Raw genomic sequence first — 18,702 nt, forward strand, 5'->3', positions numbered from 1 at the left:
AAATAAGTATTTCAAAGTATATCAATGCAATATTATATCAGAGATGTTCATGCATAGCTAAATAAATATTAAATTTATTTATTTAAATTGTCATTTAAAGTATATAAATACAAGATAATATATGAGAGATTGATTATATTATCACTAAAATAAATGTTTACAATTTTGTAATAATGCTAGTAAATACTTAGTCTAAAAACGATAGTCTAAATAAATATTACTTTTGGTTTAAATTTCTCTAATTCTTCTTAATTATCTTTTGGATAGCATTGTCATTGTCTTCATCTTCAGTACATTTTTATTGGTAGTATGTCAGGTGCAATTGGGTTACGTCAATTGGGTGAATGCAAACTTTATTCCAATCAAACACAAATGTACAATTTTCACTACAGCATACCCTAGGATATGAATTTTGGCCTAAAAACCCAACTAATTACTGAAAGAGGCAGTAAAATTCCATACAATGCCTCGAAATAACCACGTCGTCAAAGAACCACAGACATCTATTGAACCCATAAATGAAATGAGTCCAAGGATGTATCTTCTTCCTTCACAGTTTTTCTTTTGTGTCTCAGCCCAAAACCTGAAAAATCCCAGCTAATTTGCCATCCACAATTCAATCTTGCTGAGGATCTAGTGAAGTTTATTCTACGAGAATTCAAAGGAAAAAAAAAACATAATATCTACAATTTTTTATGTGTGATTGAATCCTTCTAAACACTACATGAAAACCCACCAAGTTTCACGTCTACAAAACTCATTATGGTCACATTTCATTTCCGAGATGAGTATAAGATCAGTCAATGGATGAAGAACAAGCATTAGCTTGCTTCTACTGCTTCTAACACTTGAATACTTGATGGTCATTTCCGAGTATAGGAGCATGCAGTCAATGAATGAATAACAAGCTAAGCCTTGCTTGTACGCTTCTAACACTTCATATTCCACCTTGTGATCCAGCAAAGCAAATCTCAAAGAAAACAAATGTAGTACAATGACAATGACAATGACGTAAAACAAATTCAGTTTGAGCTACTTGAAGTAGAATGACATTACAATGGAGTAAAACAACCAAATTCATTCATTCATATCAAATAATTAACAATTAAGAAAATGACACGAAGTGGCTTAGCCTATATAAACACACACATAATACTTAGCTTGTTGAGAATTAAACACAGCACTACACATCACATCTGCAAATTATAAAACACATACACACAATGAAAATTTTAAGATTGTTTATTTTCTTTTTACTTGTAACCAAGAGTTACCAACAACACCCATGGGATGGCTTTAGTTTGGCACTAATATGGCCCCTTGGGCTATTGTGCTTACCTTGGTGCCGGTTGCATAGTGAGTAAGGTGAAATCTGATTTCACCATCCATGGCTTATGGTTGTTTTCCAACTCCAAAGCAAAGGTCAGTGCTCCTAGGATTGCAAATGCATATACGAATGCAAGTACTCATACAATTTTTATTTAATTTAGAACTAACTCAAGTTTAATTTTATTCAATGATTTAATTTACTTCAATATAATATAATATATGTTGCAATTTTTACAGAATTCTCTGCTTTTCAATCGACTCACTGCAGATTGGCCTAATATTGAAGTAAAAAAAATTGATGATGGTTTCTGGGTACACGAGTGGAATGATCATGGTAGGGCTTCTTTTACCCTCTTTATCAAAAATCAATACTTCACTAAAGCACTGGATCTGTTGCACATGAATAATATCACGCATTTTAGATGGTGGAATTACTCCTGGTGGCCAGTACGGGGATACCCAGTTTCTCAACACAATCCATCATGCTTTAAACACGTAGATATGAAAATTCATTGCAAAGGGACCTATCTCATCGATGTTAGAATTTGTTTTAATCCAGCTGCAATAACCATGATCAATAGCAACACCAAAGGCACAATGCCCAAAAAGCTTTACCTTCAAATCTTAGCCAGCTTGCGGGGCTTTGAATGTTTGGGATTTTAGAAAATAATAAATAAATGTTGGATGGGTTACTAGTTAATTTGTTAGAGAGGATATGATGCATATATGATGTTATTTTGTACCGTGTACGTTAAAGCAAACTATATACATTCATCAAATCCTCCCTAACAATATCAACTAGTAACCCATCCAACATTTATTTATTATTTTCCAAAATCCCAAACATTCAAAACCCTGTAAGCTGGCAAAGATTTGAAGGTAAAACTTTTTGGGCATTGTCCTGTGATGCCTTAGTGTTGCAATTGATCATGGTTGTTGCAGCTTACAAATCCTAATCTCGATAAGATAGGTCCATTTGCACTGAAATTTCACATTTACGTTTAAAGCATGATGGATTGTGTTGAGAAACTGGGTATCCCCGTACTGGCCACCAGGAATAATTCCACCATCTTTTAAACAGTCGTGATATTATTCATGTGCAACAGATCCCGTGCTTTAGTGAAGTATTGATTTTGATCAAAGAGGGTAAACGAAACCTTACCATGGTTAATCCACTCGTGTTTCCAGAAACCATCATCAAATTTTTTTACTTCAATATTAGGCCAATCTGTACTGAGTCGATTGAAGAGCAGAGAATTCGGTAGAAATTGCAACATAGATTATATAATATATTGAAGTAAATTAAATCATTGAATAAAATTAAATTAGTTCTAAATCAAATAAAAATGTATAGTACTTACACTCGTATATGCATTAGGATTCCTAGGAGTTGATTATGCAGCACGAGCTTCTAACACTTGGATCATACTCCACCCTGTGATCAAGATAGAAAAGAAAATCTCAATCAAAATAAGAAACATTGAATTTGAAGCTACAACAATAATTTCTTTTCCTAATAGTAAAAACTATCATTAATTTTGGACAGTACACAAGTACTCGATCGTATTACAAAGCAGCAATGATAAAATCATGCATGTTTCCATTTCCAGCTAGCCCTTGTTTCATTCTCTTGTATATTTCTTTCCCGGCCCCCATTTATATACTTCAGTATGTAGCTAGTGTGAGCTAGCTAACCAGTTCACAAAGAGACCAACGAATTAAAATTCTGCTTGTATACAACAAATGCAACACCAAACTTACGAAGCCAATGCATACTGACACTTCACAAATCATTTCATACCTAATTGTGTGTTCGTTAGCCATAATGCTACTTGATCTGTGAGACTATTTGTTTAGTTCAAACGAATATCATATAGGGCCTTGACCACAAAGGATCGAAGTGAGGATATGGATTAATTTGTAGTTCCATATCAAGATATTCCTAGTTCCATCAGTCCTAACTCCTAAGGGCAATTAGGCATAATATATATACCATCAATACACTTTACATCCTCTATCCCTGAACTTGGGAGGGGTAGGTCTACACATAACACATCCAATCTCATCAGAATCCAATTCTTTGTAAACTAAACCAAATACTCTCTCAGGCCTGAGTGGAAATTCCCCAATCAATTCCCCAATCCCAATCTTAGGCTCGAAAATGACATTATCTCTTCTCACCCGACTAATTTCATAATGCTTGTGTTGAAAATGATTATCACTTTTTAGTTTTTATTTAGAGACTTTACCGACAACCCGTCCCTTACCTTGCTGGTTTGTGGTCAGATTTCCAGCCCAACGTCTTTGTTGGAGAAAAAACACACCCAGACCTCCGGGTAAGAAGCTGGCCGGAAGAAATGGTGGCTAAAGCTAACCCCGTTTGAACGAGATGAAGGCTAGCCCACTGGTCGCCGGTGGCTTGGTTGAACACGCGAAAAAACACACTAAGCCCCGACGGAACTTCTGCACCTTCGAACCGTGGCCAGAAAAGTGGACTGCCGGCCAGATCCCTCAAGCTGCCTGAGTTTTCACCGGAGAAAAAACCAAGAGAAAACCCACTGGAGCGAGCAGATTCACTCCAACCCACCCACACAGCCACACTTGTTTTATGTACTTTTGTTTCATTGTCTTGTTGTTTTGTAGATTTGTGTATTTCTATCATGTTTTGTTGACGAGTTTCTTTTTGTCTTTTCTCTAACGTGATACGATCTGTGTATGTGAAACTTATCCTGAACAATAAAAAAAGTTCTAAGATAGGTAGGGATGGCAACGGGCAGGGCAGGGCGGGGCGGGGGCGGGGAGTATACTTTCCATTTCCGTTCCGGCGACTCCAATCTCATCCCCGTTTCCGTCTCTGTTTTTGGCGGGGAATTAAAAAATTCTCCATTTCTATCTCCGCGGGGAATTCCCATCCCCGATCAACCCAAAGTCAATGTGTAAAAGTAATACAATTTTTTAAAATAAAAAATAAAAAAATTAAAATTCATAGTCAATATATTCTAATAATCTAATTAGTCCAATATATACACATTCAATATTCACAATGCATGCAATGTAATCAATATTGAATATATTCCAAATTTCAATTCATCCCATATATACATAGTGTTTGAATAGTTAAATAATATTGAGTGTGTTTTAAATTTTAATTTTAAAATCTAATAAAGTTAATTAACTAAATAAGTAATAATCTAATTCCTAATTCCAAATATAATATATAATATATATATTTTTTAATTTTCGGGGATGGGCGGGGCGGGGAGGGGTATCCCCGTCCCCGTCCCCGACGAGGAATTTAAAAAGTTCCCCGTCCCCGTCCCCAATCCCCGAAATTTTTTCCCGTCCTCGTCCCCATCCCCTACGGGGACGGGGCACATTGCCATCCCTAAAGATCGGGTATGTATATTGTCGATGAACACAATAATGGAGAATTGGAGATGAATACTTATGTGGTATAATACTTTTCAACTAGTCTCTCTATATTTGACCAGATCATTAATAATTCTAAAAAAGTATTAAGTTTTCAATTTATGAAACAGTCTGCCTGCGGATCAAGTTTTCTGTAGCCTAGCTAAAAAAATATATATTTTTGTGTCAAACAAATGACTTACCATTCCATCAAGCTTTGTTGTAAATGTTCATATTTATGATTAATGAGTTTGTTATTTCCAAAAAAGTGTGATATATTGGCTATAGTATTTGGGACTTTTAAAGTGTGTTTGACAGAGTTTATTTAGAAATGTATAACTTATTTTAAGCTACTATTTGAGTGTTTGGTAATGTTTCTAAAATAAGTTCCTAGCTTAAAATTATCATTTACCCTTTCTAACTTTTTGTTCCATCTTTGTCCTTGTTATTTTAAAGAAATGACATCTTTTACCCTTCCCAGTTAAAATCATTTTCTCTTATCCTTTATCCGCAACTTTCACACCGCAATTATTATTATTATTATTATTATTATTATTATTATTATTATTAGATGAAGGAGATTCACGGAATATTGTTACTTCATTATGGGATTCTAAATCATGATTATGCTAATAATTTTATTTCAAAATGTTAAATTTTAATATGTAAATAAACTAATTTACATTTTATGAAGATGCCCTTTTTGTCTTTTTACATTTATCAACTTATCAAAAAAGTCAATTTTACCAAATACTTTTCAGCATACCAACTCTTCAATTTACACTTTTCAGCATAATAACTCTTCAGTTTTCAGCTCCTAGCTTATAGTTTTCCAGCTTTCAATTCCTTTTAAGCTTTTAGTTACATTTTCAGCTAAGTTTGTTAAATATAGCCTTAAAATAGTTAAATTTGTTGTGTATTTATTGGGCAACATAACAAAGTCAAGACCTTCGATTCCTAGCAGATATGCTATATATACTAGTTTTTGACGCGCATTGCGCGATTGAGATAAGGCCCAATATTTTGTTTAAATAAGTACTTTAAAGTATATAAAAGCAAAATTAAATTAGAATTGTTCATGCATAGATAATTGAATATTGAATTTGCGTATTTAAATAGGTAATTCTAAGTCTACAAATACAAGATAATATAGTCAAAATTGATTATAATTATCAATAAAATAATTGTATAGGTATGGTTGAAACTAAATACGGGACATAAGGTAGATCAAATAAAAAATTATGGCATAAAATATTAAATATATACTAATATTGAAGAGCTAACTGCTGATTACCAAACAAGTACATTGCGAGGTAGTTTTTCACTTCAATTTGTTGTGTGATTTGAATACTCTTTCAGGTCCCGAGTTAATAGATGTCCAATGGTTATGACCATTTCAGGTAATAAAAAAAAACATACTCAAGGACTAAATTGAGAAATTTTAAAAATCGAGGACGAAAATGGTGAAATCTTCATAGTCGAAGGACCAAATCGGTAATTAACTCTTTACATCACATGCATCTTATAGCAAACTCAATAGTGAGTTTTCTCCTCGTTGGCCATCTTGACTCTTGAGTGCCCCTCAAGACTCAAATGGGTGTTTTTATTTTTTATTTTTTTTCCCAAAAATCAAGTTTAAGATTTTATCTATTGTTCACATGATTTTATTTGAACACTAGTCACATCACTTAATAAGTCGTTAAATTATCATAATTTATTCCTTCATTATTATGCCTGATTTACAACAACGTACCATCAACACTATCTCATCTTACACCTTTAACAATTTATTTTTATATTTATTTATTTATTTTTTACATACATATGGCATATTTGTTTTAAACGTTTTTTTAAAAAATTAAGATGCTTATTTCTAATTATTTAAAAGAAATGGGAAGTTATTGTAAATATGAAACCTTTGAAACCCTTGAAGAGAAACACTGCAAAACGCGGGGTTACCAGTTATCTCAAGGCTCAAGCCCTTTCTGCCCCCTTTTTTTCCCGCCACTTCCTGCTCTCTTCACTCTTTAAGCATCTCTCTCTATCTCTCTCTCGTTCTCTCGCTCTCTCGCTCTCCGACAGTAGGCGGAGATGTTGTGGGTCGACAAGTACCGCCCGAAAACCCTAGACAAGATCATCGTGCACCAAGATGTTGCTCAAAATCTTAATAAATTGGTACTTGGATTCAGTCCTCTGATTTCGGGTTTTTGTTTTGTTTTGTTTTTTAATAGTTTGTTACTTGTTCTGAAATTTTAAGATTTGCTTTGATTTTTATTCTCCGATTGTTTGTAGGTTACAGAACAAGATTGCCCGCATTTGCTGTTTTACGGGCCATCAGGGTCGGGTAAGAAAACCCTAATTATGGCCCTTATCCGGCAGTTATTTGGGGCCAGTGCCGATAAGGTAATTCGTTCTCACTATTTCGTACTTATTTACTAATATTTCTTTTAAATTATTTTTTACTAGTTCATCTGTTAATTGCTTCTGTAGGTGAAAGCTGAGAACAAAGTCTGGAAAATTGATGTGAGCTTCCCTCTTTTTATGCTTTGATAATTTCGTTTTGTGCATGTGAATATATTGGATACAGAAACAACCTTGTTTAAAAGGTGTTAAAATGTGCTAGCTTTTCTGTCATTAATAATAGATGCTAGTGTCTTCTAGTTTGCTACAAGAAACAATAATCCATTTGGCTGTGATGACTGCAGTTGAAGTGTTTTTTTTTTTTTTTGGGGTCATAGCCACTATAACCATCATTTGCTTTGGTAACACATTGATAATATATCTCAGGCTGGAACTAGGACCATTGATGTAGAGCTCACTACATTATCAAGCACTCATCATGTGGAATTGAGTCCTGGTGATGCTGGATTTCAAGACCGATATGTTGTTCAAGAGGTAATAAAAGAAATGGCAAAGAATAGACCCATTGACACCAAAGGAAAGAAGAGTTTCAAAGGTGATTTCACAACTATCTTCACTTTATTTATTAAACTTAAAAGCATGGATACATGATACATGATACATGAGTACTACATCACAATGTCATTATACATTATAACAAAGCAAGATGGTTATCTTTTACTTTATTATTGAAGAGTAGATTTCAATATCCCTAGCACAGAAAATTTTGCAACTTATAGTGCTTTGATATGTTGATTATGTACATTTGCCCCATTATCTATTTACTTCACTGAGAATCTGATTTCATTATCCATACAATAGAAATATTAGTAACTTGGTTTTTATTCATAATCTATTGATGTGCTGTAATTTCCTTACGCAATTGGGTAAGTGTTGGACTGTTGGTTTTTTGGTGTCTGACATGCATTAAAAGCTGACTTTTTAAACAGTTGTCTAACATGGTCAAAGAAGTTTCAACATGTTTCTGTGAGTTTCTGACATGTCTGAGTTTGGCTCAGCTGAATGTGTGTGTTTTTTTGGTTGTTGAGAAAGAGGCTTGTTCCTACAATCTACTCTAGAGCATTTTCATGTTTTTAGTTTTCTGGCCAGATTCTACTTTTGGAGCAGATAAACTCCTAAATAAGCCAAGGCCAAAGAATCACTCAATTTGTTTTGCTATTTCATGGTACTAATTACAAATATTAAATGTTATTTAATTCCAGTATTAGTGCTGAATGAAGTTGACAAGCTCTCAAGAGAAGCACAACATTCTCTCCGAAGAACAATGGAGAAATACAGCATGTCATGCCGTCTGATTCTTTGCTGCAACAGTTCTTCAAAAGTTACAGAAGCTGTTCGTTCTCGATGCCTCAATGTGCGAATAAATGCACCTAAGGAAGAAGAGGTCTGTATTGTTCTGCTATATGTTTGTTCAGTCTTATTCATTCCTTTTTCTAAATTTCGTTAGACATGGCTTAACCAATTCAAGTGGCTAATATATGAACTGTTAATTGCGTATTTGCATTGAAGTTGAATTGGCTATGGTTTAGATTGTTTTGATGGCTTTGAAAGATTGTTTAGGATCAATTCCTTGAATGCCCTTCTCAATTTGTTGTGTAATATTTGCTTTTTCTTTTTTTTTTTCCCACCTGTGTGTAGTACTGAAATATTGACATTTTTCTTACTACACGTGGTAAATTTTTTTTCCGATACACTAATGTGTGAGATGCTGCCATTTATAGGCATGCTTCACATGCATCAAAAGAGTCCTGAGATGCAAATTTTTATCTGTGGAAAGCATATCTTTTTAGATATATAATTTTCTTTATTAATTTTTGAACAAATTCTCTACATGCTCCAATTAAATCCATTGTACTTTGCAATGAAGTGAATCATATTCCAATTATTTCTGCAATGCAGATCACTTGAAACAACTAGCAAGCGGTTCCAACATGCCTCAGATTATGTATTTTCTTAATGGTTTTTACTTCTAAAAGAACTTATAAGGGATTATAATGCCTGTGCAACATCAGTTTTTATGAGTGTTAGTAGATGCATAAGACCTTCTTAGGTTTACGTTTTATTCAATCAACTTCTGTATATAGCCTTCCTGCTCATCCCTGAGTTTTCTTTGTTGATATCTTTAGTTGTTTTATGGAGTACTTCATTTTGGTTGTTTCAAATAGAATTTTTGTGTCACACTTGATACTGATAGACATTTGGAGGCATATCTCATGTACGAAACTCTTATGTGCTGCATGTCATGTCTAAAACTGTATCTCCTTTTTAAGTATATTGAACACTATGTATGTACAATGTACATGTATACACAGTTCACTTTAATGTCTTGTTCATTAGGTTTCTTTTCATTAAGTTTGATTTACAATTTAATAATTTATATATTATCTGTATTTATGGCAGATAGTGAAGGTTTTGGAATTTATTGGGAAGAAAGAAGGACTTCAGCTCCCAGCAGGATTTGCTGCCCGCATAGCAGAAAAGTCAAACAGAAGCCTCAGAAGGGCGATATTATCATTTGAGACTTGTCGTGTTCAACAGTTAAGCTCTTTGACATCCTCATGTTCCATTCAACTACTTATATCAATGTGTCTGTATCCATTCCGAAACTTAGTGCTGAAACCTCAGATTGTTTTTTGCCATTGAAGGTATCCCTTTACAAACAACCAAGCAGTACCTCCAATGGACTGGGAGGAATATGTTGCAGAGATTGCATCAGACATAATGAAGGAACAGAGCCCTAAAAGGTTGAGTTCTGGTTCATCTTAATGCAAAGCATTGAATAAAATATACAACCTTTTGACTATGATGACTGGAACTTTTTTAAATTTCCAAGTGATGACTATATATTATATTGAAGTTGGAAAAATACTTTTATCCCTTCTCTTATATTTTACTGTCAAGATGTGCCTTCTGTTTCCTCAAGTTGTGTTTGGTCCATTTATATAGGGGGTCAAATTGCAACTTGGTAGTCTATCTTTCAGTGTTTGATACAACTTTTTCTGAATATGAGTAACTTTAAATGGAAAACAGTGTTGCATAAGATTAAAGATATAAAACTTATAAAAATTTTACTCCATATTAAAGATGCTGATTGCTGGGTTAAAACATAAATGTTCAAGTACAGGAAAACAAAATAACTGTGAAAGAAAACCAGATATTACTACCTAGTTTTTCCTTTTGAAACTTCACAGTGCATGAAGTCATGTCAGTGTCAACTTGTGTGAAATGCTCTACTTGCTTCATAAATAGAATTCATTATATACTTTTAAGCTTTACTAACTTATACTGCATCCAGTTACTTTCCTCTTTTCTAATGTTAGGTTCTTTATCACAGGCTGTTTCAGGTTCGAGGAAAGCTCTATGAACTACTTTCTAATTGTATTCCTCCTGACATTATTTTAAAGGTGATTCTCATCCGTGCCCTTCTGCCTCTTTTCCTTTTCAAGTAATGAAAATAGAATTTGTCAGTTCAATAGAGGATATGCTTTTAATTTCAGCGGCTTCTTTTTGAGCTCCTGAAGAAATTGGATTCTGAGTTGAAGCATGAGGTCTGCCATTGGGCTGCATATTATGTAAGTTACTGTTCCGACCAATGGGATCTGTTGGTCTGTCTTCTGCACCATACTGTTCTATATTTAGATCTGTCTCAATCTGTTGTGCACAGAACAGTACTACTTCTTGGTGTCTAGTAATGGTGCATTCCAATTTCCTCATGTTTGCCTAAATTATAAATTAAAATGATTACTTCCATGAACACTTATTATTGAAGTCCAAGTAGGAGTTCCACAAACCGATTGAGAAAAGAGGTCAGGTGACATTCTCTATTCTAATCATTATACACTAGTGGTTTCACACCCACCCGCAACTCCCCCCCCCCCCCCAACCCAAAAAAAAAAATAATAATAATAATAAATTCTATGTGAAGCTGGTTTGCTTTTGCCTCTTGTTCATTTGAAATGTTATATCAAGAAGTAATTAAGTTTTCAGTTATTTCTCTCTTGTCATATGGCCATCCCTTTTTTAAAAATAATAGTTCCAATCTTTCAGGAACATAGGATGCACTTAGGACAGAAGGCGATATTTCACCTTGAAGGTACTTCATCCACATTTCCAATACTCTTTATACATGTTTTTTTTTTTTTTGGTTATACTTGGTTTAAATTGCTTGGAAAAAAAGAAGAAGCTTTGAACTGTCCCTTCTTTTCTCTTTTTTATATCTTTCTCTAGCCACTTTGTCTTTGACTCGTCTTAAGTATATCTATTCACTGCATATCTTATTACAAGGATGATGGTATTTACTACTGTATTTTAATTGTTACCCAATACCCAGTGCCCTATCAAATATTTTCTTATGATTCTTGCTAAGCATTGCCTAGAGTTTCCAATTTTGATGCTTTAATTACTTATTCCTGGTTGATCTTGCAGCATTTGTGGCCAAGTTTATGAGCATTTACAAAAATTTCCTCGTTGCAACCTTTGGATGAAGTGGAGAATGCCCGAGGCGGCGAGGCCTGCAGATCTAAACTGTGAATGTAGTTGGTACAATTTTTGCCATCAACGATGCAGTTGCCCAAATTTCTGGATTTCTTTCAACTCTTTGTTCTTTAGTTAGTTAAACAATCTGATTGAGTGACAGCAACTAGAAAATTCACTGTCTTCTCCCTTCTGATCTGTGTGTTTATCTATATAGCTTCTTGCAGAGCTTAATGCTCTGAATCAATTATATACACCACAAGAATTCTGGTCTCGGAACAACTGTAATTTGGAGCAAAAACCTTGAAAAAACAACCTATTGACTTCACCAAAAGTTGCTTGGCAGACGAGGAGCAGAATTATCCAATGAAACAGGCGTTCGATAATATCTCCAGTTCCTGTGTATTTTCAACTTAACAGCAGGAACCTTGCGTACAATAGCCTGCCAGACCATTTGGGCAGCATCATTCCCCCTTGAAGGGTACAAATACTCGAATAAGGGTTCTACCTCTTGTAGCCTACTCCACATTCTAGTTCACTCTTCTTTCCCAATGCCTCTGATCATGTTTAAGAGGAAGTTTTCTTTGGGGGAGTCCGAGGTGCGAACAAATACACAGAACTCTGAGTAGTCAAGAACATCTTTGTATGGAAGCTGTATTTCGTCATTGATGATGACTGGAACACAGTGGCTGGCAATGCCATCAAACAGGCGGTTTGATGGAGTGCACTAATGTTTAGGCAAAATTTGGAGGTGTGCATCCCTTGGGTTGCATGTTTTATGCCATCCTTCTGAATGTTCCCAAATGCAAAGTGCACATCTTTCTCGTTTTTTAGCATGTAGAATAACTCCTGCCTAACAAATCCACCCTGAGGATAAGAGAATAGGATTAGACAATGGTATAGGCCGTCTAAGATTTTAAGTTCAAGTCGTGTGAATGAAGTAACAAGTAGTGAAATAAATTAAATGTGGGTAAAAACAAGAAGCATATTTGTACAAATGAACTTACCAAGGGATTTTTAAACAACCTTTAGGTCACTAAAAATCTAATCAACTATATGGTTTATTCGTATTTATTTGTACAAGCGGTCTTCGTAACGAGTGAAATGAGTCTCAAGTGTAGTCTTTATAAAATTACATTTTGAAAGTAGTAATTATGGAAAAAAAAGTCAAATATTTTCACATGAGAATATAAGACACAATCTCACAACATATGAAATATGTAGAAAGGGAAAAATTACTATACCCAAATATCAACATGCGCTTTGGATTTGGGTCCACAAAATAATTTGTCCCGCTTGGGAGGGGGTGGGAGTAAATTTTTTAAAATTAAATACCTTCTCCTCCTTTAATTTGTCTGTCTATGTTTCCAGCTTATGCTCGCTAGTGGTTTAATGCTTTCCTTCTAAGGATGCGAGCTGCAGTCTAGCCGTCTAGGGAATGTCTGATCGAGATAGATAGTCATAGTGTAATTATGAATTTTAATGGCCTTAAAAGATGTTTGTCTTCTTTGGGCATTGTAAATGTTTGTTTTGATGTCAATGCTTTTAGTTTCTACTTTTAACTCTTTATCTATATGTTTCCTGTTGTTGATATGTTATATGCGATTATCACAAAGATGCCTTTCTTTCTTAATTTCATTCCTGAATGCAACTAAGCAGTAGTTTCATCAGTTTACATGGGTGAAATTGCTATGCGGATCCGATCCGAAAAGAAAGCTTCTTTCATGACCTATTGGATGATGTTGCCATGATATCCTGTCATCTGCTAACACATTATTGTTTTTGCCATGAATCTTGTCTAAAAGAAGTACATCACATTAGTTGTTTCCATGAAATCTTGTCTAGAAGAAGTGCATTTTAGAGTTAGGGTCTTTTCCACTTGTAGACCCACTTCTTTAATCACTCTATGTCAAACGCCATATCCTAATATTAAGTCACCACCCTTGGTCAGATGTGTTTAAAAATACTGAATCTTGGCCTGTACCGTTCAATTAAGCATCCCTATGAATGTAGGTGGTGGAAAGGACCCAAATCCAAACTGAACCTAAATCTGGGGTTTACACATTATATCTTTTTGTGCACATTTTTTGTTACAGGTTGGCTAGGAAATCCGAGTTTGTTACTTAGTTGCATCTATCAATTTCTTGCTATCGGGTTTTCTTGTAGTTTTGTGTTAGCTTGAGCGCACACTTTGGAGGATTGATTCAACCACAAATATAAATTATTGTAGACAATTTACTTTTTTTTTTTTCTTTCAATTTTGAGTGAACTTCACTTGGTAAAAGACGAGACAATTAGATTGATCCGTGCCTATATGTATGAGAACTGAGAATAGCCTTTTTCTATTTTTTTTTTCCTACTAATCTCTACTCATGACTCATTACATAGTATCTTTCTGTAGACTATAGTAAATAGATCACTCCATAAGATGTTTGAAAATTTCTATCCTACACTCTTGAGCGTATTGTTTACCCTAGTAGCTTTCTGTAGCATGGCCAATGATGTTACTTCTTGATCTAAAAGTATTTCTTCAATCAATTGTTTTTAAGTATCTTTGCCTTGTCTTTTTGTATTGATGTGATAAATGCTTTTTAACAGTACTAGGGGTCGTTTGTTAGTCCTCTGCCTTGAGCATATTCAAAATTCTGATTGTTGTTCCATAGCATTTTTTATTTTTCGATGGTTGGATCATCTTGCCATTCGAGATGATTTTTGGAAGCCAGTGCAAATTTGGAATCAGGATCGTCATTTGCTCATATGTCGGATGGGTGCTGAAGAGGATGATCGTGAATCACACTTAGTTTCCATTGATTTGGTAAGTGGAAAAAAAAAGAAGAGAATCGATAATATTAATACCCATTCAAGTGAGTGCTTTCTAGCGTTCCGTGAGAGTCTGAAAATGTTTTAGGGATGAAACACACAGTAAGTTGTATTTGCACTTCTACACTGCAAGTATCTATTGATGTGAAGTTTAATAGTAGCTTTCATAGACTCTTATGCGTACACCTTGTATGCACTGCATACAGAGATGCTGAAATTGATCTTTAGACTTTCATTCTCTCAAATTCATAGAATCCATTGATCTACTGTGGTGTTAAAATCCATCAAATCTAGAACAAATTCAATGCCTTGCTCAAAAGTTCATGACTGTACCTGATTTTGGTGAAGAAGATCCAATTTTCAGTTCTTGAGGAAAAAATATTGTTCATGTCAGCTCATTGTATATTAGCAAACATGTGATCATTTTCTTGAATCTCGTGATCGCAAGAGACAGACCTTGTGTGCCCATGGAATCGCCTTTGCAACGCGTGGCTCTATCTCTTGATGTTCACAAGAAGAGCGGTTGCGTTTCAGAGCATAAATTGATGAAGAATTTCTGTCTTGAAACAGAATCTTCTCATAATGAATCATGTATTTTGTCCCAGCACTGTTAGTTTGATTAGAATTGGCATGATTACTGTTATAACACAACTAGTTCTTGCAATGTTACTTGTACTTGTATGAGAAAAGAAACCATTCTTAATGCTTGTTTTTGAAACCATCACATGAACTGATTTCCTTTTTTTCTTTTGGACCTTGTATTAATTTGGAAATCATATTCTTTATTGAATTGTCTGTCTGTGTTTCCAACTTATGCTAGTATTTTAATGCTTTCCTTCTAAGGATGTGAGCAGCGGTCTCAGGACTATCTGAGCGAGATAGTCATAGTGTAATTATGACTTTTAATGGCCTCAAAAGATGTTTGTCTTCTTTGGGCTAACTAAATGTTTGTTTTGATGTCAACGCTTTTAGTTTCTACTTTTCCCTTTTTCACCTTCTTTGAACTCTTTTTCTGTTAGTTGTTTGTTGTTGTGGATATGTTATATGCTGTTATTGCAAAGTTGCCTGCCTTTCTTGATTTGTTTCTGACTAACTGATCGAGCTTCTTAGTGTTTCAGAGAATTCCAGTCCTGAATGTAACTTAGAGCGGTAGTAACATGGGTGAAATTGCTATGCGGATCCGAAAGGGTTATTGAATTACCCTTCTTTTCTCTGGAGAGAACAACAGGGCCCGGGAAGGATGATTTGTGCTTCAATTTTTTTTACCTGGTGAGAACAACAGGGGCACGGAAGGAGGATCTTTGCTTCAACTTTTTTACCTGTTGAACTCCTCCTCTGTTTAGCAAATCTAATGGTTCTGTTATTTTGAATCCATCCAGCTATATTGCATTGGCTTATGTTGGTCATGCACTCCACAACAGAATTTTATAATGTTCTTGCTTTTTCTTTGAAAATGTTTTTATCATTTAATTTGACTGGTTGGTCATGCACTCCACAAAAAATATGACTCAATTAAGGAACTACTAATTGCAGGGCTCATTCTCCCTCCAACAAACTTCCTGCTGATGGATGATGTTTTTGAGGGGCGGGCTGTCGAGACACTAATGGTGGTAGTGATGAGTCACAGTCTCACAGATCGAGTAGCATTATGGCTAACGAACACACTATTAATTAGGTAGGTATGAAATGATATGTGAAGTGTCAGTATGCATTGGCTTCGTAAGTTTGGTGTTGCATTTGTTGTATACAAGCAGAATTTTAATCGTTGGTCTCTTTGTGAACTGTTTAGCTAGCTTCATACTGAAATATATAAATGGGGGCCGGGAAAGAAATATACATGAGAATGAAACAAGGGGTAACTGGAAATGGAACCATGCATGATTTTATCATTACTGTCGAAAATTAATGATAGTTTTAACTATTAGGAAGAGAAATTATTGTTGTAACTCCAAATTCAATATTCCTAAAGTAAACGTTTCTCAGAAAATGTAATAGATCCTAGACTGCATGCATGTTTTTTGATTGAGATTTGCTTTTCTAGCTTGATCACAGGGTGGAATATGATCCAAGTGTTAGAAGCCAGTACAATCAAGGCTTGTGATTCATCCACTGACTGCTCCTATACTCTGCCCGGAAATGACCATAATGAGAGTTTTGCACGCAGCTTTCAAAGTTTGGTATGCAATATAATATATGTCTGTATAAACTGCAATTAAGTTAAAGCAAACTATATATATTCGTTTTTAGGAAATTCGGGTGGTGACTTACACAAAATAACATCAACTAGTAAACCATTCAACATTTATTTATTATTTTCTAAAATCCCAAACATCCAAAGCTTATCTGAAGGTAAAGCTTTTTGGGCAGTATCCTATGATGCCTTTGGTGTTACAGTTGATCATGGCTTTTGCAGCTTGATCAAAGCAGATTCTAACCTCGACGAGGTACTTTTCTTTGCATTGAATTTTGACATTCACATTTAAAGCACGACGGATTGCGTCAAGAATCTGGGTATCCCTGTACTGGCGACCACGAGCAATTCCACCATTTTGTAAAACACGCGTGATATTGTTCCTGTGCAACAGATCCAATGCTTTAGTGAAGTATTGAGGTTGATTGAAGAGGGTAAAGGAAGCCCTGCCATGGTCATTCCACTCGTGTGCCCAAAAACCATCATCAGGTTTGTTTTTTTCAATACTAGGCCAATTTGCAGTGAGTGGATTGAAGAGCGGAGAATTCTTTGGAATCTGCAACATGCATGCGTTATATTATATTGATATTGAAGTAAAATCGTTGAATATAAAATAAAATAAAAATGGTACTTACTGGCTGATATGTTTTTGAATTTCGTCCAGGCCGAAGCTTTGCTCCGGAGTTGGCAAATGGCCATAGACCATGGATGGTGAAATCAGATTTCACCTTACTCTCTTCGCAACGGTCACCAATGGAAGCACAATAGCCTGGGGGCCATATGAGTGCCAAACCAAAGCCATCCCATGGGTTTTTTTGGTAACTCTTGGTTACAAGTAAAAAGAAAATAAGTAAACTTAAAGGAATTTTCATTGTGTGTATGTCTTTTAATTTGCAGATGAGATGTGCTGTGTGTAATGCTAAGCAAGCTCAAGTATTATGTGTGCGTTTATATAGGCTATAAGCCACTGCCTGTCATTTTCTTAGTTGTTAATTATTTCCTATAAATGAATGAATTTGTTTGTTTTACTCCACTGTAATGTCATTCTACATCAGGTAGCTCTAACTGAATTTGTTTTACTTCATTCTTATTTGACTGCATTTGTTTTCATTCATTGAGATTATTTTGCTTTGCTTTGGTGGATCACAGGGTGGAATGTGAAGTGTTAGAAGCACATGTTATTCATCCATTGACTGATCCTATACTCAGCTCATGATCGGGAATGAAATGACCATAATGAAAGCTCGGTATGCAATTAATATAATAATCCGTATTATTATTATTTTGATTCTTGAGCTAAAGGGCTTGTTTTTTTTTTTTTGCAACTTGTGAAAATAATTCATAATGGGTAAGAAATTGAACTGATGCTAATATATATGTAAATTAAATTGATTAAGTTTGTGATTGAATTGGCACAGTTACGTTTTTGGAGCTGAGTGACTAGTGACTAGTGACTAGTTACTAGTTAGTATGCAACAAGACTGTACCCCTTGGCTGGCTCTCATAGTACTAACTACTAAATTCAAAGCCCTTAGCTTGCCTTCCGGCCTGCTCCTATTGCTGCATTCAATTGAGACATTAAAATTAGTTTGACAATTGGGATGGGAAACTTTTGCCAAACTTGTCCTCCTGCAAATTGAGGTTGCATGTCAGAAACTTTGCCAAACTTTTCCGTATTTGTACTATTAATTATTGTAGTTTTATTTTAATGTTAATTTTATTTTCACTAGCTGTTAATTTTAATGTTAATTATTGTTATTTTATTTTTAAACAGAGAAAGAATGAGATTCAACGGCAGCATAGTTCTTTTTTTTTTTTTTTTTTTTTAATTTAATTTTTAAGTTTGCCTATATATATGTTTAGTTTTCATATTTACATATGTTCATTCATATATCTTTATTTAAAAATTATAAATTTATAAATTAAATAAATAAAGAAATAATTAAAATATGGAGATAAAATAATGGGTACACAAAAAGTTGTGAAAAACTTAAAGCTAATGAGAAGAAGAGTTTTTGTAATTGAATGAGATAGTGGATGATGCGATGGATGTTGGGGTC

The 18,702-nt window shown here is 34.6% G+C and overlaps 2 protein-coding genes and 1 long non-coding RNA gene across 7 annotated transcripts in view; 2 read left to right on the plus strand and 1 right to left on the minus strand.

The window, feature by feature from the left end:
- Window positions 1–1,980: 1,980 nt before the first annotated feature.
- LOC109181524 (ribonuclease S-2-like) lies at window positions 1,981–17,557 on the minus strand. Of its 2 annotated transcripts, XM_019331333.1 has the most exons (3): window positions 17,278–17,533; window positions 16,832–17,198; window positions 1,981–2,239 (listed from the first exon to the last, which is right to left on the minus strand). In XM_019331333.1, exons 1-3 carry the CDS (start codon window positions 17,512–17,514, stop codon window positions 2,154–2,156), a joined length of 690 nt encoding a protein of 229 aa, XP_019186878.1. In that variant the 5' UTR covers window positions 17,515–17,533; the 3' UTR covers window positions 1,981–2,153. The 2 variants fall into 2 exon arrangements, with proteins under 2 accessions (XP_019186878.1, XP_019186879.1); XM_019331334.1 differs by lacking the exon at window positions 1,981–2,239 and having other exon boundaries at window positions 16,731–17,198; window positions 17,278–17,557.
- Window positions 6,630–18,702, plus strand: part of LOC109181521 (replication factor C subunit 3) — a 52,158-nt gene continuing 40,085 nt past the window's right edge. The window contains exons 1-11 of one of the 3 annotated variants that reach the window (XM_019331328.1): window positions 6,630–6,912; window positions 7,030–7,140; window positions 7,228–7,260; window positions 7,525–7,693; window positions 8,361–8,542; window positions 9,559–9,695; window positions 9,804–9,902; window positions 10,493–10,562; window positions 10,656–10,730; window positions 11,206–11,251; window positions 11,584–11,906. In XM_019331328.1, the coding sequence (XP_019186873.1) occupies window positions 6,829–6,912; window positions 7,030–7,140; window positions 7,228–7,260; window positions 7,525–7,693; window positions 8,361–8,542; window positions 9,559–9,695; window positions 9,804–9,902; window positions 10,493–10,562; window positions 10,656–10,730; window positions 11,206–11,251; window positions 11,584–11,642 (1,065 nt within the window). In that variant the 5' untranslated portion in view covers window positions 6,630–6,828 and the 3' untranslated portion in view covers window positions 11,643–11,906. Of the gene's footprint in view, window positions 6,913–7,029; window positions 7,141–7,227; window positions 7,261–7,524; window positions 7,694–8,360; window positions 8,543–9,558; window positions 9,696–9,803; window positions 9,903–10,492; window positions 10,563–10,655; window positions 10,731–11,205; window positions 11,252–11,583; window positions 11,907–18,702 lie in introns of those variants that run through there. The other 2 variants (XM_019331329.1, XR_002054212.1) reach the window with 2 other exon arrangements.
- LOC109181531 lies at window positions 14,143–17,670 on the plus strand. Of its 2 annotated transcripts, XR_002054216.1 has the most exons (4): window positions 14,143–14,446; window positions 15,562–16,126; window positions 16,504–17,131; window positions 17,307–17,670. It is a non-coding gene; the product is annotated as an uncharacterized LOC109181531 (long non-coding RNA). The 2 variants fall into 2 exon arrangements; XR_002054215.1 differs by lacking the exon at window positions 14,143–14,446 and having other exon boundaries at window positions 15,341–16,126; window positions 16,493–17,131.

This window comes from Ipomoea nil, unplaced genomic scaffold (assembly GCF_001879475.1).
Source record: "Ipomoea nil cultivar Tokyo-kokei standard unplaced genomic scaffold, Asagao_1.1 scaffold1043, whole genome shotgun sequence".
NCBI lineage: Eukaryota > Viridiplantae > Streptophyta > Magnoliopsida > Solanales > Convolvulaceae > Ipomoea > Ipomoea nil.

Coding starts and splice junctions, on each gene's coding strand:
- LOC109181524 (XM_019331333.1), bottom strand. CDS start 17,514: ATGAAAATTCCTTTAAGTTTACTTATTTTCTTTTTACTTGTAACCAAG. Junction 17,199..17,277: donor ATTCAAAAACATATCAGCCA/GTAAGTACCATT, acceptor TGCATGTTGCAG/ATTCCAAAGAATTCTCCGCT. Junction 2,240..16,831: donor GATCAACTGTAACACCAAAG/GCATCATAGGAT, acceptor TGCAACACTAAG/GCATCACAGGACAATGCCCA.